This window comes from Falco peregrinus, chromosome 18, assembly GCF_023634155.1.
Source record: "Falco peregrinus isolate bFalPer1 chromosome 18, bFalPer1.pri, whole genome shotgun sequence".
NCBI lineage: Eukaryota > Metazoa > Chordata > Aves > Falconiformes > Falconidae > Falco > Falco peregrinus.
In genome coordinates this window covers 4,388,681-4,414,967 of record NC_073738.1, presented here as the reverse complement: position 1 = coordinate 4,414,967, position 26,287 = coordinate 4,388,681, and the positions used below count along the sequence as shown (strand labels likewise).

General features: G+C 52.4%; 1 protein-coding gene across 3 annotated transcripts in view; it reads left to right on the top strand.

Moving 5' to 3' along the window:
• The window catches only part of ASIC2 (acid sensing ion channel subunit 2), a 511,354-nt gene extending 486,406 nt beyond the window's left edge, over window positions 1–24,948 (top strand). For 2 of the 3 annotated variants that reach the window (XM_055789723.1, XM_055789724.1), the window contains exons 3-10: window positions 4,236–4,363; window positions 17,167–17,317; window positions 17,738–17,794; window positions 18,320–18,473; window positions 19,200–19,291; window positions 21,013–21,092; window positions 24,028–24,096; window positions 24,305–24,948. In XM_055789723.1, coding sequence (XP_055645698.1) covers window positions 4,236–4,363; window positions 17,167–17,317; window positions 17,738–17,794; window positions 18,320–18,473; window positions 19,200–19,291; window positions 21,013–21,092; window positions 24,028–24,096; window positions 24,305–24,406 — 833 coding nt within the window. In that variant the 3' untranslated portion in view covers window positions 24,407–24,948. The remainder of the gene's footprint in view (window positions 1–4,235; window positions 4,364–17,166; window positions 17,318–17,737; window positions 17,795–18,319; window positions 18,474–19,199; window positions 19,292–21,012; window positions 21,093–24,027; window positions 24,097–24,304) is intronic. The other variant, XR_008744616.1, reaches the window with a different exon arrangement.
• Window positions 24,949–26,287: the final 1,339 nt, after the last annotated feature.

The following is a 26,287-nucleotide window of genomic DNA, read 5'->3' as shown; positions in this document are numbered from 1 at the left end:
GCTGGGATGTGTCTGTGGTGGTTTGCACTCCTGGTTGCACCTCTCGCTCTTGGGTGACAGACGGGGTTTGCTGCCGAGCCTCTCCGGGTTTGCTCTGCCCAGGGATGCGCCTTGTAGCCAGCTAAATGCACCCAAACCCGGGAAGTCCTGTGGCTCTGGGTCCACGAGACGTTCCTTTTCTTTACGCTTGCAGCACGAATAATTTTATTAAATAAATTCAATAATTAAAATGTTTAACCTGCGCTAATGCTTCTCAGCCCCAGCACGGAGCTGGGAAAAGTTTAAGACGCAGCTGAGGACTGGTCCAGCCATATTCCATCAAAGGATTTTGTAGCCAGGCTTTCAGTTTTTCTGAAAACAGCTATTTTGTAGCAAATGAATTTTTAGAAGTGACAGTTTTTCAAAGCCAATTTCATGTTGATGGTTTCATCCTTGCATGTGTTTCTTCCTGGAAAAACAATGAATGCTGCCTGGCTTTTGGCAGCTTTTCTGAAAAAAAAAATATAAATTGCTGTTTATTTTGCTCTTGTTATTATTGGTGATGAAAATTAATAACTGTGTGTTTTAAAACCAAGGTTTCTTCTGTGGCACAGAAAATGCCTTCCTCTCCCCGTCCGTGATTACAGCTGGCTACCTGCCAGGATTTTCTATCTAAAATCACAAACCCTGTTGCTTTTAAGTCTCTTACGGATAATTGCAGGCTATATCTCGTTTGCTTGATATGGATGTACAGGGGGTTACCTGCAGATGGACCCGGGCACAGCACCTGGTCGTGGAAAATACGTGGAATTAAAGTCAGAGCTGAACAGACCCGGGGCAGGAGCAGAAATGGGCAGAATAATTTCGGATGGAAAATGTTTCAACAAAACAGCTCCCGTTGCCCAACAAGTTAGACTAAATAGAAGCCTTCTCCTCCAACTTGTCAGGTAATTACTGAAGGAAGCATATGGTATCTCCTCTGAAGTGCTGGAAGGGGATCAACACCAGGCAAAGTGATGGAGCCGGGTGGGATCGGTAGGAGTGGGCGTCATGTGGGAATAGCAGGATTGGGATTGAAATTGGAGGAGTTGGTGGGTGCTCGGGAGAGGGTTTGAACCCGTTCTAGCGTGCGTTTGCCCATGGGGCTTGGGCACCTGGGTGCTGAATTGGCTGCAGAGCCCAGGGCTGCATCCCAGATGAGGTCAGATGGGGACACTCAGCGTTGCCAGAGGTTTTGGGGAAAGCTGACTTGACCCTCAGCACTGGAGGGTTGACACTGGGGAGGTGCTGGCAGGCAGGAGACTCTCAAATGGGACCCCCACAGGTGGGCAAATGCAGGGCTTGAGCAGACAACGAGGGAGCTCGGACATGCCAACATCCACTGGACAGCTCTTGGAGTGAGAGGAGCCCAGTTACAGCTGGCCAAGGCAAAAAAAAATACTATTTGTGGTACAGTGGGTCCCAGTAATAGGGTTGTGTTCTTGCAGTAGCCCCCATCATGGCAAGGTGGTGGGGAGCGATTCGGGTCGTGGTCACTGGGTCTGGATCAGAAGTGGAGGCCAAGAGCAAGGATGGGTGATGTCTGTCTCACTCTGGGAGGCTTCGGTGTAGGCAAAAGCCAAAATAAACTCAGACTCTCTGTGCCAGCATCCTACTGGCATGGGATTCAGAGGAGATGCACTCAAGCTCTGCAGCCACCGCATGCCACCCCATGTAATAGCGATGCCTCATGCCCTAAGTCTTGACATTATTCACTTACCAAAACCACTTTTGCCACAGAGAGACAAAAACAACTAATTACCTTGCATGGAGCATTGCAGAGCCAGTGCACAGGCCAGTGAGCGTGGGCACTGGAAGCATCAGTCAATGCAAGTGTGTGTCCCACAAGCCGTGCAGATCAGTACATCTCTGACTGCATAAAAGCCCAGCTCCAACCAAGTGCATGGAGAGCTTGCTGCCACCCCAGAATTTCACAGTATGCACAGCCTGCAGAGGTAACTTTTAATAAATCCTATTTACCTTCAAATTGTTTTCCTGTGCCTTAGATTGAAAAGCTGGGCTTTAAAACGCTAAGTGTTAATAGCCTGCTCCAGCAGCTCGCTGTGCAAAGGCTGCTGAGGTCAAACATGCACGATGCGGCGATGCTGCAGGTAGGCGCGATGCTGCAGGTGGGTGCATTGCTGCAGGTAGGCACGATGCTGCAGGTAGGTGCGTTGCTGCAAGTAGGCATGTTGCTGCAGGTAGGCACGATGCTGCAGGTAGGTGCATTGTTGCAGGTAGGCATGTTGCTGCAGGTAGGCACGATGTTGCAGGTAGGTGCGATGCTGCAGGTGGGCGCGATGCAGCAGGTGGGCACAGTTTCAGATAAGCATGAAGCTTCAGATGGATGCGATGCTGCAGGTAGGCATGTTGCTGCAGGTAAGCACGATGCTGCAGGTAGGCGCGATGCTGCAGGTAGGTGTGATGCTGCAGGTGCAGAGCGTGACATTCTGCATAGCCAACACGTAAAGCAGCCTCGCTGTCAGAGTGGGGCTTTGTAAATGTTCCCAAAAGCTGGATGAAATGTGTGGTTTGGTTTCTGTCGGCAAGGAGGGTTTGTTTGCTTGATAGGGAACGAAGGTGACAGCAGCGCGTCTGGCATGGGGTCTCCGGGGGTCTCTGGTCCAACCTTCTTGGACCAACACTTGATGGATTCGGTCCTGGCTTTGCCGAGCAGAGCGTTAAAGCTTTGGAGTAAAGGAGGTGGCTCTGAGCGCTGCCTGCCCGGTCCATGAGCCCACTCCCACCCTTGCAGCCTCTGGCTTTGTTTGCCTGGGGAGCTGCTGGGTGAGCAGAGTCCTCTTGGGAGAGAGAGGCTGATCCCTTTGCTGCCCGATGGAGTCAGCAGAGTTGCATCCTCTTAAGTGATGGGTTCCTGAGCTCTGTAAACCTCATGTCATCCACTATCACTGTATTCCGTCCTTGTCCTTCTCCTCTGCCCGTGTCATCTCGTGGCCTGCTGCTGCCCCTCTTTGTGCAGCCCCTCGTGTAACACCTCTGCGGCTGGGGTTCCTTGGTGCTGGGTTTCTACCAGTGCTTCGCATGGAATTCAGTGCTGTTAACATTGGAAAAGTGTAATAAAATAGTAGAGAAATACCAAGGAATAGTAAGAAAAGAATGGCTCAGCTTTAAACAGAAGGTTTTTTCAATGTGGATGTGGCATTGCTGGCTACAGGCATGGATTCATATTAGTGGGTAACTCAGGGTTTAGGATAAATTATGCATAATTAGCAACTGCCATTGCAAATCAGCCCCCCCACCCCTTCATCCCCATATGCTCCCTCTGGTTTGTTGGGACCTGAGACCACGGCAGCAGTACTAAAGAGAGAAAGGTTACACACCCCAGCTGCCTGAAGATGCTTGTGTGATAAGAGGAGCCCAAAGTGCTTGTATATCACACTTCGGACTGATTTGCATCCCATTAATTCCGCTTCAGGAAGTCTCTTTTGGGTTGGTTTTAGCTGCTCGTGGAAGAGGGGGACTGACCTCGAGTTACAGCACAGATTTGGGATGTGGAAACCTCACATACCTGTAACTCGGTGATGTGTCTGAGCCCATGAGCTGCAAATGCCTTTGCCCAGCTTGGAGCAGCTTCAGCTGCCCAAACCCATGAGCTTCTTTGGATCTAAACCACTTTTTTTGTTCTTGAATTACTGCATTATCTCCCAGGTGACCTCAGGCTGTGTCAGAAATAAGGCAGAGGAGGCAGAGTGCCCCAGTGCTTTCACCATCGGAGACCTTTTGAATAGTAGGAGCATCGCTTTTTGAGGGAAGGAGGAGTTTATTTGTTTCATTAATACGGGAATGCATTCTGTAACGAAATACCAGCTAGAAAGTAGATGTCACCTCCTGGTTTCTCAAGCTGGGAGGTACAGACCTCACTGGAGAAGTCCTGAATCTCTGTGTTGCAGAGAGGGTGAGCCCCTGGAGCAGGCAGCGGTGTAAGGGACCCGGAGCCCGGAGATGCTCGTGGTCCTGATGGGCAGCAGTGGCAGTTTGGGCTGTGCTCTCCTCATGGCAAACGCTGATGCTGTGTTTCCTTCCTCAACGCCCAGAACTCTGATCATCCAGGCGGAGCATTCCCAACTGTTTATCTCCTGCTTTTGGGCAGCACAGATTTACCAGAGACAATTTTCCACAGAGGGGCAAGCATGCCCATGCCAGTGGACATCATCCCACCCACCACAGCCTGCTAACCTCCCCCCTTCTTCTTCCAGAGGAGACAACGTTCGAGGCTGGAGTCAAAGTCCAGATCCACAGCCAGTCCGAGCCACCCTTCGTCCAGGAGCTGGGGTTTGGGGTGGCTCCTGGATTCCAGACCTTTGTGGCCACCCAAGAGCAAAGGGTAAGTCCTAAATTTCATTTACACACCAAGATCCCTCCAGTGGGTCCGTGTGAGAGGTTGCTCCTATTTACTGATGCCCCTCGAGAGGCATCTTCGCCGTTAACAGCTATTTTTTGTGCATTGCTTCTAACTGGTTGGGATGAGGGCAGCTTTTTCAGCATTGCTTCCCATGCATTGCCCACAGTCCTCGTAATTTTGGCCACAGAAGGGGCTTCAGCACTGGTAATCTCCCTGCCTTGCTCTTCCACGGTTGTGGTTCAGCTGTGGCAGTCACTGAGTGTGTTGGGTACCTTCCAGCCCGCCGAGAAAGGATGCTTTTTGCCAGAAGGCTCTCACACTCCAAGGATATAAAAAGAGACAAGAGGAGAGTGTTTCATTATGTAGAGCAGCGGGAATCCTTTCAGGTAACGCAGAGGTAGTGGTGTTATTTATTATAAACTGTGGGATGCTCATGGCTCGTGATGCATCACCCTCCCTGAGTCCCAACATCGCAGTGTGGATGGATGCGATGTGACGTAGCGTCATTAGATCTACATCCTGATTAGGCGTACGGAAAGGCAGCCAGCGGAATAATTTTTTTCCCCCAGCTTGGCCCTGGCACTTTCATTCCTAGCTCTCCTGCCTCATTGCCTCTCTCATTTTCCTCCCTGCTCTGGCATCCACCCTCAAATGAGACATAAATCAAGCTGAGGAAAGCGAACACAAGCTGTTGGACGGTTTGCTCTGATTAAACCTCTGTGGAGATCAGAGCCACAGTCGTTACACTTCAGCTTAGAGCAACACGAGGAATTCACCACCAAATGTATCGTTAAGACATCTCTCCACGGCCACTGGGTACCAAACTACACCTGAAGATGCTGCATTTCAGCAAGCCTGGATGCAGATCTTTTCTCCTTCATTATGGCACGCTTGTGCGTAACTATCTAGAAGATAACGAACGGTGTGGGCTCCCGGTGGGCGAGCGCCAGGTGGAAGCTTCTCAATTAAAGCAGAGAAATGTTTTGCTGTCGTCAGTTTGTATCTTGTGGGAAGTCCAGTGGGCTGGAGAAAATGAGCAGCTTCATTAGCACACAGGGCTCTTGTTCGGAGCGTAACACCTTAGTAATGGCAAAGGCAAAGGGCTTTTTGGGGGCTGAGGCAGCAGCTGCTGAAGTCCAAAGCAGAAACAGGCTTGAAAAGCCATCGTGGGCGTTTTTCACACCCGTTCCCTTGACACAAGCCATTCCACGCATCCACATGCGTCCCCACCTCACTCCGCAGCTGCTTTCTGCCGCTCCAGGGGACCCAGCACCATTCTGCATTGCTTACGTGGGGTGTACTGCAAGGTAAAGAATCTGGAAGGATGGAAAATTGATTAATTAGCACCAGAACCATTGGTAGTAATTACCAGGTATTGAATGCCTTATCCATCGCCTCATGTGTCTTGGTCATCTCATGCAGCAGCCTGGGGCTCTCCAGCACGCGTGCGCCTTTGGGCGAAGCCCTCTCCACTTCGCTCAGCAGCAAAGAGCAGGATTTTTGTTCAGCAGATTATCAGCAGGGAAAAATACCTCGACAGAATCCGCACCCACTTAGCGACGCCACATTTGCTCCGGGGAAAAGCTGTCGGCGGAGGTGCCGAGGGTGCCCACCCAGGAGGGCAGCACCAGCCCCTCGCGTGGCGCTTTGCGTGCCCCGTTCTGCAGGCGGTGCTGTGCGTGCCATCGCGTTGGGCGCTGCAGCCACCTGATGCTGCAAGAGTTTGGCAACACCTCCTCAAATCAGCCTCGCCTGGCAGCGCCGGCAGTAATTGGAAAGATTTGTCTTCCTTAAACGTCCCAGCTTCAGGAAGATTCGGGAGCGTGGCTGGGAGCTGGAGCCTGCAGCGAGGATCTCAAGGACTTTAAAGATAGAAATAGTGTAAATGCTGGAGACAATTTGGAGGCAGGTGCTGTAAATCTTCCCCATCCCATTGCCAGTGTTAACTATTTCTATTATTTCTATTACATTATATATCTATTTCTAAGTATCTCTATTATAACTATTATTTCTAGTAAAAAACCCGGTTTCCTATCAGGAAGACAGCCAGCTGAGAGGGAGGGGAAAGAAACCTATCCCTCTGGAAATCCCTGCTCCCAAGCAGGGAAGATGTAGATGGTGACAAGGAAAACAGATGTGGGGGGAATCTCAGCTCGAGCGTGTCCCTCTTCTGCAGGGTTTGCCAGCCTTTCAGTGCTGGGGGAGGGAAGGGCATGTTTCTGCTGGGGGCCAGGGGCTCTGTCACCAGTCTGAAATGACACCGCAGGCTGCAGAGCCTTTACCCAGGCGATGTGCTGCCTGCCTGGAACGGCATTCAGCTCCCTGGGCGGTGCAGCCTACCCCAGTCCCTCCTCTCCACAAAGTCATTTTTTTAACCTAATTACAACCATTTACAGCATACACGTGCTACTGCCTCCTCTAATTACCCTGCAGGGACTGGCTGGGCATCACCCACCTTCTGAAGCCCTGAATGCACATCTTTTATTCAGACCCCTGATTTAATCATTGGGGGTTTTTTTGTTGGTTTTTTTATATTAAACCTCTACATCTGAGGCAGGCACGTGCTGCTTCTTCAGTAAGCCAGAGGAAAAGATGGAAAAGCCCATGAACATCACCCGGAGGGCTGAGTCCGGCCAGTTACAGGGTCCTAAACCATATATTTTACGCCATGAAAGATAAGTGAAATGATCCTCCAGCTGGAGAGAAATAGAAATAAAGATAAAGAGAAGGTCGTTTCACATCTCCTGGCTCGGAGCAGCTGCTGTGGTAGTTATAAGCACTTTTCCCAGCGATAAAAACAATAGGTGTGGAATTGGGCAGCCCTGCCTTGGTGCAACGGTGGGAGCCGTCTTTGAGACGGGCTTTGGGGTGGAGGGGATTTCTTTGTGACGGGATTAGAGGCTCATGGCTTGCTTTCTGGCTTTGTTACTCTTCCCTGTGTCCATGCTCAAATCTGTCCCTTCGTCCCCTGTCCCAGTCTGGAAGTAAGAGTATTTACTGGGCTTTGCTCACTGCTTCCCTGCCTTTCCAGGTATGCAGCTGCTTAGCGCACGTGAGGACTTGCATCTTGGTGCTGGGGTGATAAATCCTGGATCTTTATACCAAGAGCTTTCCAAAAGCCCCTTGTCGAAAGTAAACTCTAACTCCATGATGGTGCGTGATCTCATTAAATCTCCCTTTTAAATTAGCTGTCAGTCTAAAAAAAGGAACGAAATCAGCTTTTCTTCTCCTTCTGCAGTAGCTGAGCCCTCTGATTCCTGCAGAGTGATGCTTTTAAGATACGTTTACTAGTCTGGGAACTGCTTCATTAATGCAGCGACAATCTCGTGCTGGTTTGCACTAGTGGCGTGGTAAAAGGGACGTTGCACGCGGATCAGCTGCACGTGCTGAGTCAGCAAAAGCAATCCTGCAAAGGCAATGCCAGCAGGAGGTTTCCTCCATAAAACATGGGGTTTGGTTATATAGGCCAAGCTGTTTCTTCGCTGTGGACTCGAGGCTGAAGGGAGATGCTTTCTCCCCGAAATCTCAGGCTGAAGCAATCTCCTGAAGTTGAGGAGGAGCCAGGACGGAGCTCCCTAAAGCGACTCAGGAGGTGGCGCAGCAGAAGGCAACGCATGATGGACGGTTGCAATTAAAACAAGAGTGTCTTGATGGAGCGCAGTGGAAAGCCTCCTCTCTGGCTTAGTTTCTGTACGCCGTGGCAGTGGCTGTGTCTGAATGCAACGTGAGAGGAGCAGGAGTGGTTTACATGGACGTGCGAGGCCATAGCTGCTGTTTTCTGGGGGTTTCACAGCGTTTTACACGGGGAGAGCTGGCTGCGGTCCCCATTGCGCCTTGCAGCGAGAGATGCTCTGGTCTCCAGTCGCACAGGGGAGCGGTTTCCATGGCAATTGCTGAGTCTAATGAATAAGGTTTGTTTTCTCATGAATGGGCAAAGCCCTGAGCTGTGCAGGAGCTGGCTCGGGGCACGCCGTGCCGTCACCCTCCAAACAGGTCCCAAGGGAGGGCAGGACCACCCTGAGTAGGGCAGTGCCTTTCAGCTCCCGCTGCTCCTGACTTTGGAGGGAGCCACCTCAATTTTTCCCTTTTCCTGGCTATTCTGGGTGAGCCTGGTGCTATAACAAGCCTCTCTGGACCTTGTGTTGTCCACAGCCCTGGGGAGGCTGCAACGTCCACCCATACCCCTGCACTGGACCACAGCACCAAGGCATGGGTGGGCACACTGGAATTATATTTCAGAGGACTGATCCCCTGGAAAAAAGATAAATTCCTCCTGGCTCTGCATCCCCTTTTCCCAGCTGGGTTTTACAGCATCGTCGCTGCATCTCAGCAGCATCACCCGAGCCTCTCCCATAAATGATGCGATCAGATAATTTTACTTCCCCAGCTCGGCTGCTCCCTGCTATGCCATCGGCACAGCACGTTAGAGAGGATGAAAAGCGCACTAAAAATGGCAATTTCTGCAAACTTGGCAATAAAAATTTAAGAGGCTTCAATTAAGCAACAGGTTTGAAGATGGAGCAGTATTGTTTAATAGGACTCTAGTGTGCCTTGGAGACTCATCCCCTCGTAATGTTTGCATGGGACAGAGAGCATCAGCTACCAACAACTGCAGTATCAAAAGTGTAATTACAGAGGCAGGAGAACAGGACTTGGGGTCTGGCAGTGACTGCTCTGAACCCCCTATTTCCAGACAGGCTGTAGGCAGTGGCATTTGAAAATCAGGAGCAATTAAATAGCATTTCCCATGTTTCCTAACCCTCGCTCAGAGCATCTTCTCCTACCTACAGTCTTACACCTCCTCCTGGAAAAACATTCACTCTCTGATTCCTTTTTGTTTCCCTCAGTCCCACACACTCTCCCAGTCAATTTCCTCCAGCATGTCATCAGACTCTGAATTAATTCAACAACGAGAAGCAAAACCCGCAAGCGGTGGTGGCCAGCCACAGAGGAAACTTCATTGCACAGGAGCGATTCAGAGCAGGAGATGTAAGAAAACGATCGCATGGCTGGTTTTGCAGGGCAGCAGAGTGGTTCTGCTTAGAAAACAGCATTAGGAGTGAATCAGCCTGTTCGTAAAAGGATATAAAAGAAAATGGCTTTGGAGGCAAGCGATAGAAATGAGTCAGGGCCAGGAACAGTGCGTCTGAACGGGCAGGGATTGGAAAGGGCTCGCTTAGGAAGGAGGTCAGAAAGAGAAAACATCAGGGATGGGGGTGAAGTAATGGGCTAGGTGCTCCTGCTAACCCTTCACCATATTGTATGGATAACAGGATATTTTGAAAAGGATGGAAAGCTGCACGCTGAGGACAGGAGAGCTCCGGAGGGTCCCGCTCCCACTTTCAAGCCCTGAACTGGAACCTCTGTACGAGCGTGGCCGTGTGGTCCAGCACATCCAGCCAGCGGCGTCTGGCAGAACGAGGGGGAACAATCACTTTTGCTGCCTATAGACATGCCAGGGGTGTGATCGGGAAGGAGAGGGCAGAGTTTCTTGCAATTCAAGACCGAGTTTGCTCATGAGCAAAGGGTGCGACTCATTTAGGGGGAGCCAGAAGTGCTTTGTAGATGGTCAGTACAGCAGATGTCGGGAGCAGCTGCCCAGCAGGTCCTGGGAGCAAACCTGAAGCTCAGAAAGGGCTGCCCTCGTCTTCTTGGGGAGCTGCAGGAGGTTTCAATACTGTTAATTGATTTGCAAAATTATTTCCAAGGAAATGGGCACCCGGAGGAGCCTGGAGCTCCAAGATCACGTTTTTCTTCAAATGTCCACTCACTTCCAGTACCCTGGGACTCGTGGGCTGTGTACCTTCCCCGAGCTCTGCTCAGCAGGACCTTCCAGGTGCTGGAAGGGTTAAGCTCATGTCCTTAAAGACAACCTTTGGTGCTTGTGTGAAGGGAGCAAATGGGAAGGAACAGCTGTATCACACCGGCATGGCAAAGGGAGCCGGCAAACAGACAACTTCCAGCATCATTAACTGGGGGGTGGTGCCAACGAGCTGTGTGTATGCCGAGCTTTTTAAGCATTTTACAAGTGCTAAGGCTGCCTGGGATTGAAATTCTATTAAGTCGATGCCATTTGATGTCTCATTAAAGAACAGAGGTTTCTGGTTATTATTTCCTTTGGAGCAAATGCAAACACACCCCATCGAGATATTGCAATGTTCGCGGCGAGGTTCGCGTCCCTCCTTGCTGATCGCTGCCTGAAGTTTGGTGGCATCAGCTAGGGACCCACACGTGGAGGAGGCAGGAGAGGGGCTGAGTTAGCCCAGAGCCAAGTCAGTACAGGATACATCCCCAAGCCGGATTCATCACAGAGCCCAGCTGCAAACTGGGCTGAAACTGCCCCAACCTCATGCTGGAAACATCACCACCGTGTTTCCACACCTTGCCTATTACGCAAAATTAAACATGCGGAAAAAACAGGGGTACCACTTCAAATAACTTTCAAAAAAAGACCTCTCCAGCTGCAGACAGATGTTGCAATTATCAGGAGGCTTTGTGCTAAGAGCAGCATGTGAAGGGGAGCAGCCTGGCTGGGAAAGAGGGTCATGGCAGGAGGGAGGCTGTGGTAAACAGCCCCTGCCACCACAACCCCCTTCCCCCCCACGTTTCCCGAGAGCAGCCCTTCTTTTCTTCCCATTTTGGGCAATCCATCCTGCTTTTAAGGAGACAAGTCAATTTGTTCCTTTTCCTTTTGGTGCCTGCCAGTTTGTAAGTGATTGTCGTAATCCCAAATAGCTGGGATCAAGAGAATTTAAAAAGCATTTCATTAATTAGTTGAGTATTAACAATTGCGAAAGCGTGAGGACGCGAGTTTGTCAACCTCAATTAGAGGCTGAAGCTGAATTTCTATCAGCGTGAGACGGCGCGGTGCCGGGGAGGCATGTGTGCCCTCGGAAAGCTGCCACAGCACCAGGGCAAAGCTTAGAGCTCAGCACTACCCTCCTGCAGGAACCGAGGGCAGAAACTGTCCCTGCTGCCCTTACCCCTGCTTTTTGGCTTTTATTGTGTGGGGTTTTTTTCCCCTCCAGCTTCACAGAAAAGTAGCTTTTCTCTGGTGGTTGCAGAGCAGGTTGGAGGGGAGCAGCTCAGCATCCTGGGGCTCCACAGGTCCAGCGCCGGAGCCCTCCCACCAACCCCAAATCAGCATCATCTGGAAGAAGGGAAGATGTTTCTTGCAAGAGAAGGAGACATCTGCATGGCTGCACACTGCCCAGGAGGGACTGCAGGGGAGAGGAGTCAAATCCAATTAGCGTCTCTCCCGTTGATTGTTTACATGGCGGCGGTTTGCAGGATTGCTCCGTCATGCATGCTCCTGCTTGCTGGCCGGCGAGGTGGGCTTGGCTCCCTGGTGGGCTCCTCCAGGCGATGCAGCGGCCTCCTGGGCATCGTGGGCAGGAGATTCCAATGGCAAATGTTTAAAACAAGTTGCTCGGACAGCTCTGTGGGGCCGAGCACTTATGGGTGTAAAGGCTTTGCTTGAGGTTGCAACCCTGTTTGGGCGAGGAAAAGGTTAAGGAGGGGTGCTCTGATGGGGGGGTTGAGCATTGCATTAACCACAGGGCGTGCACGGCATTGGGAGTCCTGTGCCGAGGCAGCTGGAGCAGGGATGGGGCTGGTCTGTGTCAGGAGAAGCCCTGGGGGCTGGAAGGAAGAAACTTGGAATTCTGCTGCATTGCACTTCAGGGCAGGAAACCCTATGGAAGAGTTTGGCCCCTTGGTTGGAGTCTTTCACTACGAGGTACAATATTTGATGGGTAAAACTGTACCCAGCTGTGGGGCTGGATAGTGTCTTCTTTGAAGGATAAGAGGGAGCGTTGCACAGGACGCAGCGCAGCAGTGCCAGCAGTCACCCCGTACGGGCGAGCAGCGCTGCTGTGGCTCCGGGCACGGACAGAGCAGCCGCCTTCAGAGATAATTGGAAATAAAAGGTCAGGACAAGAGTCGACTGCATCAGAGGCTTGGTACGTTGGTGCCTGCTCAACAGAACCACCTGGGAAAGGCGAAGGGAGCTTTCCTGGGACAAAATTACCTTTGGATGTTGAGGCAGGATCTGGGAGAGGTGGGTCCCCTGTTCTCTGCAGAGCCCTGTCCCTGATGATGTGCCTTCTGCCTCCAGAGAGGTCCTGTATCCATGTCTGGCTGCTGATCAGTTGAGAGTTTGCTTCTGATTACAAATTACAGAGTGTGAGAGAAGCAACGAGTCTTTCAAGCTGTAATTACCATGGAAGCTGCAGGTAATAGCCCTTGATGAGCCCCTTGGAGACGAGTTCACTGACTTGCTCAAGGGAGGGAGGGTCTGACCCTGCCAGCCCAGGGAGATTTGTCTCTAAAATCGTGCCCGTTAAGAAGCACAGATTTGCCTGTCATACTTCGAATGAGCCCTTGCTGCAGTGCTGCTTCCCACCGAGCCAGGGATGGAGAGGGAAGTGCTGGATGCCTGAGCCAGGGATGGAGAGGGAAGTGCGGGATGACTGAGCCAGGGATGGAGAGGGAAGTGCGGGATGACTGAGCCAGGGATGGAGAGGGAAGTGCAGGATGCCTGAGCCAGGGATGGAGGGGGAAGTGCGGGATGACTGAGCCAGGGATGGAGGGGGAAGTGCGGGATGACTGAGCCAGGGATGGAGAGGGAATTGCGGGATGACTGAGCCAGGGATGGAGGGGGAAGTGCGGGATGACTGAGCCAGGGATGGAGAGGGAAGTGCGGGATGACTGAGCCAGGGATGGAGGGGGAAGTGCGGGATGCCCGAGACAGGGATGGAGAGGGAAGTGCAGGATGCCTGAGACAGGGATGGAGGGGGAAGTGCGGGATGCCCGAGACAGGGATGGAAGGGGAAGTGCGGGATGCCCGAGACAGGGATGGAGGGGGAAGTGCGGGATGCCTGAGCTAGCGATGGAGGGGGAAGTGCGGGATGCCCGAGACAGGGATGGAGGGGGAAGTGCTGGATGCCCGGTGCTGGTCCCCCAGCTGTGGGAGATGCTTTGGTTACGGCTGCCGCATCTCAGGGCTCGGCTTGGAGGCATGGCCAGCAGTGAGACACCCCTGCCCTGTGGCACGGAGATGTAAGAAGGAGGGATTAATATAAAGCAAGGCAGCACCAAAGTGCCTGTGGCACAGCTGAGAAGGCTCTGCAGCACTGCTGGGAGTTTCACTTGGGAAATTTCCTTCAAAAAGTAAAAACTGGAGCTTCCCTGGAGTCTGCTGTCAGACCCAGATGCAGTGTGCTTTTCTCCAGAACAGGGAAAGCCTTTATACTGCAGAGCAACAAAACCTCTGCCAGCAGTACGTGGACCAGGAGGCTTCTTCTGCTCTTAAGTAGCGATGGGGAGAGCAAAAGTCTTGGTGTGTGGCCAGGGAGAAGTGTTGCCCCTATTCCTGCATGTTTCGGAAGCTGGAGGGAAGCAAATTGCCCTTGCACGCTTGTGCGAGTGTGTGCATGGGGTTGTGTGGGTGCCAAGGCAGCAAATCCCCAAGGAATGCTACGCTTCTGGGGAGATGCAGGCCAGCTTTGCTTTGCAGTATAGGGGCACTCGGTGCTCGTGGTCCTGGCTACAAAATGGGCTATAACTCTGTTAACGAAGTTGCATTGATTAGAGTTTAATTAATCGTTCATCCTGTACACCTTCTGTGGACACAGTGCTGGTTCACAAGCAGGAGGGCTTAAATCCAATGCTGGCTGAGCTAAAGAGTGTGTAAGCTAAATATCTGATCATCACTTCATCGTTTCTGGATCCCGTCACCTACATTCAGAATAAAATTTAAAGGGCTTAAAAGATTTGTGTGTAGCTGTACTTGGAAGAGAACCGATACCATCTGAGACTGCAATTATTTATTCTCCCTTATCATACAACGTGCAACATATGGGCCCTTTTCTCCACCGCGGATGACTAAATGATGGCATCTGGTACTCTATTATATTGCAAGTGTAAAGCAAATGAGAAAAGATCCCCTTCAAACAGCACTTCGCTATTGTCACAAAGAAGCTCTTGATACTTTCATTCCAAGGTGCTGCTGTGCCGACTTTCAAAACCACCCCGCTCAGAGCCAGACCTGTTTCTTGGAAGATGCTGAGATTACTGGGAAATGGGTTTTTTATTTTTTATTTCCCCTTAATGCTTCAGCTGGTCCCCGCAGATGGGAACCCTCCAGCACCTGCTGCATCTTCGCACCTGCTGCGCCTGTTGCAGCTCTGCAGGCTGGACCCCCTGAGCACAGAGGTGGGTGGGTGCCTGTCGCTCTGAGCAGCCCAACAGCTCTCACTGCTGCTGCTTTCCAAAGCAGCTTGAGCGGCCACATGGGCTGAGGCAGATTCGGGCAATGCCAGAGCTCACGTCCCTCAGCGAGCAGCCCAGCACCCATGGGTGATGCCGGCGTCCTGTTCCCTCGCCCGTGCACAGCGGGGTGCGGAGGTGCGGAGGGGACCACACAGATCTGCTGTGGCTGAAAGTCGCTGCAACGTTTTCCATCTCGTTGGCACTTGAGGCCAGGGGTGATGCTCACAGGAGCAGGGGAAGGGAGTTGGTGATTGCCGGCTGGTGGGGCAAGCCAGAGAGCCCGAGGGGGGCCGGCCATCACATGGAGACCCCCTTCACCCTCATGCAAGCGGGGTCTGAGCTTTTCTCAGGTCTGTCCTTGGAGTCATGCAACGGAAGACCTTGAACTACCTTGATCATCATGAGGAGGTCCCACGGCTCATCTAGAAGATGGGGATGCCACAGGGCTACCATGTCCGTGGTTCCAGCTGGTCCCGTAAAGCCTGCATCAGCCTGTTCAAGACAGAAGTAACTGGGAACCAGTACAGTGCCCATAGATGCAGCAAGCAAAGTGCTCCTCCAAGGCAGTCTTCTCCCATACCCAGCTGTCCCCACCACAAGACACGTTCATCCCAGCGTCTTGTCTTTTGCTTCCTGGCTGCAATTGAAGCCCATAATGGGCTTTTAATGTCTGAGTGGTTCTTAAGTCAAAGCCACGGGGAGTGGCCCGGCACTGCAAGCTGGTGCACAAGGTGAGCATCTTTCCACAGGGTCCTTTGGAGAGCTGGAGCTCGGCTCTTACAGGAGAACTCATGGGGCAGACCTAGAGCAGGGCATGGGCTCCAGACAGCACGCGCCATGGTGATTTTGTCATAGTTACCCCAGGTCCATGCCTGAAGGTTTCACGGGCTCGTGATTTATCCAACAGCATCTGCAATGTGCCTCCACTTTGTGGGTCATCTCTTTTCTCCTCCCTTTCCCATCAGAAACCCAAAGCCAGGACCGCAGAGCCTTGCCACCAGGTCCTAGGCTCGAAGTCCATCAAGCATGTGTTTACCTGTTTATTTTAGGAGGTGGTTAACGTTGCTCCCTTTTTTTTAAAGGAATGTTTTTGTTCAGCCAACGTGCTTTGCCAGCACAAAACGTTCTGTGTTTGGAGCAAAGCACAGCAAATTGGACGCTGCCTTAAAACACAGGGAAGGAGGGGCTGGGGGGATGCTATTTTCTGCTCTCTAGCAAAGAGTAGTGCAGAGCATTTAGCAAAGATAAAGAGAAATGGGGGAGGCTGCCAAGCTGCAGACAGAGGAGAAACAAGGTAGATTTGGCCGTGGGGGCCAGAGGGTGACTTGTTTTCCTCCGGTGTGTTCTAGGTTCTGATTTAAGGTTTCTGGGGTGGATTGTGGAGCCCTGTTTATCTCTGCAGTTGTGTTTTAAGCAGAGCGGTGACAGCAGAAGGGTTTGCATCGCACTAGCACTGAGCAGAGCAGCTTACGAGTCTCACGCAAGGTGGTGTGCAAATGGGGGAGAAGATGACAAGTTCCTTATCATCAGGGGGTGGCAGGAGAGTGGATGATGTCTATCTAGCTGCACAGGGCTCTCCCTGAGCGTGGGTTCGGAAAAGGACCTGACCGACTTGTCTGCCTTCTCTGACGCTGGGGTGAGGTACTGCTCTGCAGCCCAGCACCCATGGCAGTACCACTCTGAACAAAGCCATCCCTCCGTGGGGAGCATGAAGGTTTGGAGGCTCCTTATGGCACCGGTACGCCCTTCCCGTGGCATTTTTCACTTTCGGCAGCAACCTCTAGTTCCTGAACTGCTCCTCGGCCCTTCCATGTGCTTCCCAAGCCCCTGGCCCTCTCTGAGGGCTGTGATGGATCTGCTGCGTTTTCATAAAAAGAAAAGTGCCTGAAGAAGGGGATGCTGCAAATGTGGCAGCTTTGCTCACGCTAGAGCAACCGCAACCACAACCATCGCCAGGATCTTGCTGCCACCAGTTTCTGCTCCTCAGCATCACCAGCACTGTCTGCGTTGTCCCCGCGAGTGGCATGTAGTGGCACACTCTGGAGGTTACAGTAAGCCGGAGATGGGAGCAGTCAACACGCTGGTGCCAGCAACCCCCTGTTTGCTCTCACCAAAGTCTGAGACGATTTGCAAGTCGGAGCCTCCCCCTCAGTCCCTGCGTGGGCAGGATTTTCCCAATGGTGCAAGAAAGACCACAGAGCTGGCCTTGGAGAACCTCTGGTTCTGCACATCTCCAGGGCACCATCCTGCTGCAGCTGTGCTCCAGAAGATGCTGGGTTGGAGGGATGCAGCAGAGCAGCTCTGGAGCAGAAGAGCTTGCTAAAGTCTCTCACTTGGCAAAAGTCATGCTGTGGCCTTCCCTTGCAACAACACCGCTTGGTCCCCTCCTTAAAAACATCATGAAAAATGTGCTCTGGGTCTCCTCTGTGGCAAAATGGGGAGAGATGCTGCACCCCACTCCTGGCTGCCGGTCCCCAGCATCCCCTGACACCCCGCTCCTCCCTCTCTTGCAGCTGACGTACCTGCCTCCGCCATGGGGTGAATGTCGCTCGTCGGATATGGGCTTAGACTTCTTTCCCGTTTACAGCATCACGGCTTGCAGGATCGACTGCGAGACCCGGTATATTGTGGAAAACTGCAACTGCAGAATGGTTCACATGCCAGGTCAGTGTGCCAGGGGGGCAGGACCCCCTCCCTCCACCCAGCCTGGGTCATTAAGGGTTAACAGGCTGGAAAGGGACCAGGGATTAAAATAGCTGGGAGTACTTTTCCCTAAGGAAAGAGGGATGCTAACAGCCTTTGCAAAATGCCCTGAAATAGGGGCAAGACATGGCAGAGGGACGTGGGTCTCATATCCCCTTATTTAGCACCAGTTAACACCCCGGGTGGTATTTCCAACAGCCCCCCTCCCCAGATTGCAGGAGAAGGCCCCCATGGCAGGCAGAGGTGGGGTTGCCCATCCCCAACCTGGGTTCACTTTGCTAAAGGGAGGTCCTTGTGGTCCCCGCGGAGAGCCCGGGGTCCCCAGCTCTCTTGCAGCGGCTGGGGCTGATGCCCACTGATGGATGTGTCCTTTCCACGCAGGGGATGCTCCCTTCTGTACCCCGGAGCAGTACAAGGAGTGCGCAGAGCCTGCGCTCGGTGAGTACCAAGGGATATCCCTGGGTACCATGGGCATCCCCAGCTGGAGGGACTTCCAGGAGCCTCCTTCCTGGCTGGCAGGACTGGGGTGATCTAGAGCAGCTGCATCCCAGAAGTGGGTCTTGCTGAAGACACAACTTGTTGAGAAGGTCTGGGTGCACCCTGGGATGAAGTGTCTTCTGGTTCTACGTGAGGCATGGAGCTCTGCCAGCACCCTGGGCTGTGTAGGAGGGGAGCACCTCTGGGGCTGGTTTGGGATGGAGGGACCCATTCTGGATTTCGGAGACTCAGTCACCCCATGTTCCCCAAGCAGGTGCGGGTAACAGCGCAGCCTCCTCCAGCAAAAGGCCCCTCTTCAAGATGGGGGGGTGTGTGGTGTGTGTGTGCAATAAAGTGGGAGAGAAATGGCCAGGACTGGATTTCTTGCAGCAATTCTGAGATGTGCCTCCCTGGCCTCTCCCTGCTGGCATGACCTCTGCTGTGTGTCCCTGACTCTGTGAGATTCAACTCTGTGACCTTCTCCAGGTTTGCTTGCTGAGAAGGACAGCAATTACTGCATCTGCAGGACACCCTGTAACCTGACGAGATACAACAAAGAGCTCTCCATGGTCAAGATCCCCAGCAAGACCTCGGCCAAGTACCTGGAGAAGAAGTTCAACAAGTCAGAAAAATACATCTCGTGAGTGTTGCAGAAAACAGCTCCTTTGCTTTATGGGGGCAAAGTGTCTGTAAAGCCCCACGGGCTGTTAAAACCAGCCTGTGCCGAGAGCAGAGCTTGCCCATGCCTCCATCACCCAGCAGAGGTATGTCCTCCAGGGAGGGTTAGGGTGAAACCCTTGCAGAGATGAGGTGTAAGTTGCTTTCTTCTGAGCAGACATGTTTCCAGACAGCTGTATGTTCCTTCCCTGGCCTTGTCTTCAGGAGCATGCCCCATACCAACCAAAAAAAAAATGAATGCAAAATCTCCTCTTACTTTGATGGGGAAGCCCAGTCTTGCTTGGCCCTGTCAGATATGGCTGCTGCCGACCTGAGTCTGGGCTGTGGACCTCAGGCCACCACCGTCTTGGACCTCTCCAAGCCCTGGGCACGTTATTGCCTTGTGGAGGCAGCAGGAGTTATTCCATCGTAAAGCATCCTTTGGATTCTTGCTGTTATCGTCAAAGTGAGGTACAGAGCTCAGATCCTGAGACACCTTGGGGAAGCATTCTCCAGCTTCTGCTGAGGCTGCCCTGGGGTCTCCTGGAGGTCTCCAAGTGTCTGTGGGCTGCTGAGGACCCCAGAAAGAGAACAGTCAGGACAGGGAGGGCAATAAAGCCTTAAAGTCCCTTTTTTTTTTTTTTCTTGTCCCAAAGCACACGAGGCAACTGGTGACTGGTGGGCTGATGCTGTTGTCCTCTTTCTACAGAGAGAATATTCTTGTGCTGGACATATTTTTTGAAGCACTCAACTATGAGACAATTGAGCAGAAGAAAGCCTATGAAGTGGCAGCCTTACTTGGTAAGGAGAGATCAGGGGTGCAGTTTGGGGTCTGCGTGAGCCTGTGCTGGTGTCCATGTGTGTTGGTGGGACAGACGGATGCTCTGAGTGGGTGCACAGTCCGTGTGCGTTGCCTTGAAAATCCCAGCAAGGTCCAGACACCTTCCTGGCCAACACACTTTCAACCCCATCTCTTATTTTCCTTCCAACACCAAGCCATGCCAGGAGCATCCCAGGGACCACAGCATCTGTGTGTCACCTGTGGAAGGTTAACATGAGCTGCTCCATCTCTGCTTGCTACCAGGGCCCTATTATTTGGCAAACATGGGGCCAAGTGGGTGCTGGGTGCTCTCTGCGGTACCCCCCATGCTGGAAGGGCAGTGTGTGGAGGACAGCTCTTAAAACCATGTACCCATCACCTCTGACGTGCTCTAAATCCATCCTTCTTTCCAGCCAGGCCAGCCGGGACTCTGAGCTCTTTCCCTTTGGGTGGTGCCCCACAGCTTGATGGAGAAGATGGAGGAGATGTTGGGTTGCTCACCCTCAAACTGGGTCAAGCTCTGTTGGTGCCACCTGCAGATTTGGGTGCTGGGGACCCATTGGGTTTAGGGGTGAAGGTGTTTGGTCAGGAGAAGCAAGCATGCTCTGTACCCACGCTCAGCCCTGCAGCCCCCCCAAGCCGCACATCCCTCTTGGGGCGCAGGGAGCGATCAGCACCTTTCTTTGAAAGCTGGAGCCAGGTCATCCCATGGGGCTGGCTGCTGTGAGCCTGCCCTGGGTCGGGGACACTGTAGGGAGCAGAGCACCCCACGTCACCCCACAGCAGGAGCTCTGCAAAACATACATGCTGTGAGCCCTACGGCGCCTGCCGTGGGTTCCCCAGGAGTGCTACAGTGAGGAAGAGGAGGCTGGTGAGGAAGCCTCTTTGACACAACCTTGCATGACCCTTGTTCCCAGGGCACTGCGGGCTGTGGACAGGGTCTCACCTTTCCCCCAGACCCCCCTTTGGAACCAGCACTTTGCCCCCCAGCACCTTTTTTCCCCTGTCTCATGGACACCCCAGCAAAGGTCCCGTGGCCCCTCCACCCCCGCGTGCCTTTGCTCTGGGGAGCTTTGCAGTTGAACCATGGGTGTTTTGCAGCAAAATCCAAGAGATTTGTCTTCCCCGAAGCGCATGGTTTGGCAGCTCATGTCAGCAGTTATCTTCCCAGCAGATTCCTGGAAGTCTCTCTCCCCATGGTGCCTCCTCCGCAGCCCTGGGGGACTTGAGCGCAGAGACAGCCTGGAGATGCTCCTCTAAAAAAGCAGGCTGCTTCCCTTTCCTTTTTTTTGGCAGGTTTGGGTTTTTTCTCAGCTCCAGGGGATGTTACCTAATTCTTCTCCAGCATCTTTTTTCCTTCCCCCACCCAGTTTGGGAATTGGGCTTTGGGATTCCTGGGATGAAGCCAGCTGTCTGAGTCTGACAGATGGCTTCCTCAGATGCCAGTGTGCAGTATCGTATCCTCATTAGGCTTCCAGCTGATGGCCTCGTTAGCAGGAAAGTTGCTTTGGTGGCCGGCAGCATCCTTCTCGGGATGCTTTTCATGGCATTAGAGCTGTTGGTGTTTCTGGGGGTCACCCCTTGCATTTCCCCACTTTCAGGGACGGCAGCACCCAGGGCAGCTGCCCCACAGTTGCACGGGTGCCTCTAAGAGCATTTACCCCAGGGGTAAAAACCATCCACGTGTTGTTCTCTCTCCTAGGTGACATTGGAGGCCAGATGGGGCTATTTATCGGTGCTAGCATCCTCACTATACTAGAGCTCTTCGATTATATATATGAGGTAAGACCCTTGCCCTTTGCCTTATTCCCCCAGGGGGATGTGGGTTGGCAGCCTTGGTGCCAGGCTGGGGTGGTTCTGGACCAAGACCCTCCATGCCCCACATGGATTCTTAATTTTAATTAATGATACTGTATAATTAATGCTCTACAGTAGTGCTGTGCGGTTGGTCACACGTGTAGCGTGGTGCAGAGGTGGGGTCTCCACGGGGGGGTGGCTGGCGCACAGCCTTGGCATGGCATAGCCTGGTTCGCTTGGCACCCTGGCACCCTGCCTCTGCTAACGAGGTTTGCTTCTCACTTGGGCTAATTAAGCACCACCTTCCTGTGGCTGTGCTGCTTCCCACCCTGAAGCATGCACTGCCCAGGGCGCTGGCTGGGGATGTGCTGCTGCACCCTCCTCTCCCCGTCCCTGGTTGGGCTTTTTCCTGCAGCGTGCCGTTATCATCCTCTCATAAAACCACCTTTAATTAATGCCCAAGTCCCAGTCCAGCCATCGGGCAGGAAAAGCAGCGAGGCCAGACCTTGTACCGCTGCTGAGGGGCGGAAAAAGCCCAGTCCCTGTTACCTGCTGCCTGCAGCTCTGCCAGCAGCCCTGGAGCAAGGATGCTTTCTAGGAAGCACCGAGACGAGTGTGATCATGGTCCCATGGCTCTGCCAGTGGCTGAGAGTCAGCTGCTCCAGAGAAAAGTCCTCTTTAATAGGAATCGTTGCAATAAGCAGTCCGGAGGGGATGTTGCTTTCTGGCAGCCCTCCCTTCTCCTGCCCTCCAGCAGCAGAGTTAGGACCTTTGTATATTTTTCATCTCTTCTTGCCGAAACAAACTCCCCCAGTGAACACTGGTGCCTCAGCCCAGCAGCACAGCTCCAATCTTCCCTGGGTTTTCGGCTTTTCTTCTCGGTGCCAGCACAAACCTTGGTGGTCCCGTGCTGTCACAGCCTGCCTGCAGGCAGTGTCCCTCCAGCATAACCCGCTGCTGCCCCTGCAAGGGGAATTTTTTCACTCCATTTTTTTTCCAACTAAATGGGCCATGGTTCAAAATAATCCTCCCTGGAGCATCCTCCCCTCCAGGCATTGATTTTCCTTCCCAGTCTTCATTGCCATGTCACAGAAATCTTTGTGTTGGGGGTCAGGCTCATGATTTTTGCTTATAAAAGGGGGAATTGAAGCAGGGAGAAGGGCTGCAAGCTGAGTGCGAGCTGCTGAGGAGCACCCGGGTAGCACCAAGACGACCCTCGGAACCCAAACACGCAAGCGTGTGTCCTGCTTCAGAGCAGGAAAGAATGAGATTATGGCTTGGGATAGTTTCAAGAAGGATGCAAAGACCTATGGAAACAGGCAGTTTCCAGCAAATTTGGCAAATCCTAGCCCGAGGTTCTTTGCCCTTGTCCCTGGGAAAGTGCCTCCCGCTAATCCAGCTCATCTGCTCATTGCTTGGTGATTTCAGTGCAATGGCTTTGGGACCCTGCACCCAAATATTCAGTATCTTAGACCTGCGTCATCCAGCACTCACATCGCCCTGCCGCAGCCCCATACCACGATGGGACCAGGGAATTTTAATCCCATGGGATATTGCAGTCAGGGGTCATTCATGGCTGTTGCATTAATGTGTGCCAAGCCAGGTGGTGCACAGGGATGTCAGGCAATCAGCCTCTGCTCTGAGCTTGCTTGGGCGTCTTGAAAAACCTATTGATGTTATTAAAGTTGGGATGCTGGCTTTACATTTCAAGACAGCCACTCCCCGTCACAGTCCCTTCTGGGCAGCTGTTGGCACTTGGTGGTATTATTCTGCAATAAAAGATATGGGAAATTACAATCATAAAGCTCATAATGGCTTTGGAGTGCAAACAAAGCCTGCGCCTCAATTTATATCTCAGGCTGAATGCATGCAAGATTTCATTAAAGTCGCCTATTCCCAGATTTCTTGGGGTTCTTTCCTGAGAAGGTAATAAGAAACCTCACAAAGTTTGGATTTTTCTTCTCTGTTTTACCCCTTTGTTTGACATCTGCTTACAAAACTTGACAAATAGTTTCCTCTTGCTGTTTTCTTTTTCTTTTTTTTCTTCTTCTTTTTGGGCAAACATGGCTTAAGAGAGCAACCTGTCCCCCGGGGGATGCACCAGCAGGGTCACCCAGGTGTGCCCTGTGTGGGGCACCTTATGGTCACCCATGACAGATATTTAACACACACCAGGCAGGGAGAAAAGGAATAAAATGTCTTAAATGATGCTTAATCTACATGGCTGATCTAATCTGCTCAGGGTTTCATCAAAGCGGGGGGCAGTGCGTTTGCAACCAAAGCATTTGGAAGCTCTTTTGAGATCACCAGCAGACAGATACAGCTGTTCTTTTCCAGTGGGTTAGCCAAAAATCAGATGAAATATTTACCCCATGGTCTTTTGCATCGTTCACTCAGCACAATCCTCCTCTTGGTCCTGCCCGAGAGTCGAGTTGTGCTTCTGGGGTCCCAAATCTCCACCGTGCATCTCTGCGTGCCAGCCAGCATCCACCTCACTTCCTTAGGAACTGACCCAATTTTCCACTTGTTTAGCTTTCATCTTTTCTTTTCTTTCCCCCCAGTGAAAGTTTTTCAGAAAAACACTCACTTTTCAACTGGGTTTTCCCTTCTTCAGCAGCAGTGGCAGCCAGGAAAGTGCTGTGGCTAAGGGAAGCGGTGCTCCCACAGCCGGCATTTTTCAATAAACCCCTAAATACATTGAAAAAATTGAGGTTTGGGGTGGTGGTTTTTTGTTGTTTTGTTTTGTTTTGTTTTTTTCCACATGAGAAATTCAGGTTTTGACACATGGGGTGGTTTTCTTGGAAAGATTGTCTCCTTCTCCATATCCTTTGAGGAGTGTCCCGGGGGGCTGTTCATCTGCAGGCAGGGCAGATGTCTTGCCTGTTCCTGCCCACCTTAACGCCGCCTCCCTCTTTTGCAGCTGATCAAGGAGAAATTATTAGACCTACTGGGAAAGGAGGAAGAGGAAGGGAGCCATGACGAAAACGTGGTAAGGAGCCCCAGGGGGAGGCAAGAGGAGATTTCCCCGTAGTCAGGCGAAGGCGCTGGGATGTGGATGCAGCGTTCGGCCCCGGTTTGAGGGATTTCCCAAGGAGCGATGCTATGGCTCGGCCAAAGAAAGGAGATAGCGGCTGGGGAGGGACGGGGAGCATCCAGCGGCCCCTGGGTAACCCTGTCCCCCCGCTCTCCGTCCGCAGAGCACTTGCGACCCCATGCCAAATCATTCGGAAACCATCAGCCACACTGTGAACGTGCCGCTGCAGGCCACCCTGGGAACGCTGGAGGAGATTGCCTGCTGACACCGTCCGACCGCTCCACAGTGCCAACACCTAAGGAAGGAAAACTGCACAGGAAAGCAGGGACCGAGCTCAGGTTTGCAACAGGGGCAAAAAAAAAATATTATAAAAATATATTAAAAAATAAAAAGGAAGAAAATTGCTATGCATTAAAAAAAAAATAATATATATATATATATTATATATATACACTCTGCCAAAACCAAGCGAGAGGCGCCTTGGACTTGACTTGTGTTGTCCTTTCCTGTGGGGGGGTTGTCTTCAAGATGTGAAGGCAGCAGCTCATTTTTGAACTGTACAAAACAAAGAGACCACCACCAAAACCAAAACCGAAGCCCCGCCATTTCTCATACTGCCAAATGTATAAAGCACTTGCATGCCAGTTCTTTTTACGGCGATATATTCCTATCTGTCTTTATAAGCTCTGTTCCTCTTTACAGTCTCTGATTTTCACTACAAGAAGGAACTCGCGGGCCCAGCCATCCCCTGAAATCACCATTACTAACGTCGTAGGCTGAATTAGAATAAAGAAACAAAAAGTCGCAGCTCTTGGATTCTTCTTACGTTCTTGTCCTTCGTGTCAGTCTGTGATGAATCTTAAGCTAAGCCGGGTCCCCCGAGGCCGGGCCACCGCCGGGGCTCCTCAACGCTACCAGTCACCCCAAGGTGAGCATCCCTGGAGAGGGGCCGGATCGGGGGGCTCCCGGTGGATCGTTCCCCCCCGGCTGCTGTGTCATGCTCCTCCGTCTGCAGTGCCTGAATAGTCCTTCTGTGGCATGTGGGCACAGGGCGGTGGGTTTCTTTTTTTTTTTTTTTTTATTTTTCAATTTTTTTTTCCTTTTTTTTTTTTTTTTTAATCCCGTTAATGGATTCTGTGCTTTCTCCTCGTTCTCATGACTGATATTAAAGCTGGTCTTGTGGAAATGGCCGGGCTGTGTCATTTCTGCCTTGCCCCCCCCCGACCCCCCACCCCATGCTGGAGCCCCCCGGTGCAGCCTCAGCACAGGGTGAGGGGCAGACACCGGGACAAGCCCACCCCAGGGGCTGCCCAGGGCCATTCCTCCCCCCTCACCCCCCCCTTTACTCCTTCCACCATGTCCCCACACACCTCCCGATGGGGTGGGCATGATGCCATGGCCGTGCTCAGCTGCATCCCCACCTGCTCTGTGATGGTGGGGCCAGCTCTGATGTTGTGCATTGCGGGCACCTCTTGGAGTCGCATTTATTAGTGACCAGGAGTTTAGAACCGGGTCAAAATGATGCTGCTTTACCCCGAAAAAGGAAGAAGGCAAGTTTCCCGGAGCTCCAAACCCTGCTGGTTTCACAGCCTGGAGGAATGGGAGCGGGATGCAATGTGTGGGTGTGTTTGCACCTCCGCTGGCTCATGATGCTGCTGAATGGCCATGACCATCAATGCGGTGGCCACAGTGGGGAGGATCACAGCTGGACTGTGAAAAGCTGTTTTGGGAGAGCTGAGGGAGTCCCAAACCTTGGGGGGGCATTAAACCAGCCACGGAGAGTGGAGGTCAGCCCAGATTTACCCAGACGGGAGGTGTGCTGGGGTCTGCAGCCAGCTGAGGGACTGGGGACATCCCTTTGCCTGGAGAAGATGCAGATCCATTCTCCAAGCCTGCCTCAAGTACCCATGTTCATGCACAAGCCCACTTTCCTTTGGGACAAATCCTTCTGCTGCCCAGAGCATGGTGCAAAGGGCTCCCAGTCCGTCACTTGTTCTGGAGTAGACTGTCCCCTCAGGGCAATGTCGAGCAGCCGGCCAAGGGTGCTCAGGGTAGGTCTGTGTCCTGGGCCACCCAAGTCACCAAGAACTTCCCTGTGCTTGCACAGAAGTCCCAGTGGGGCAGCTGTACAGCCTCAGTGCACTGC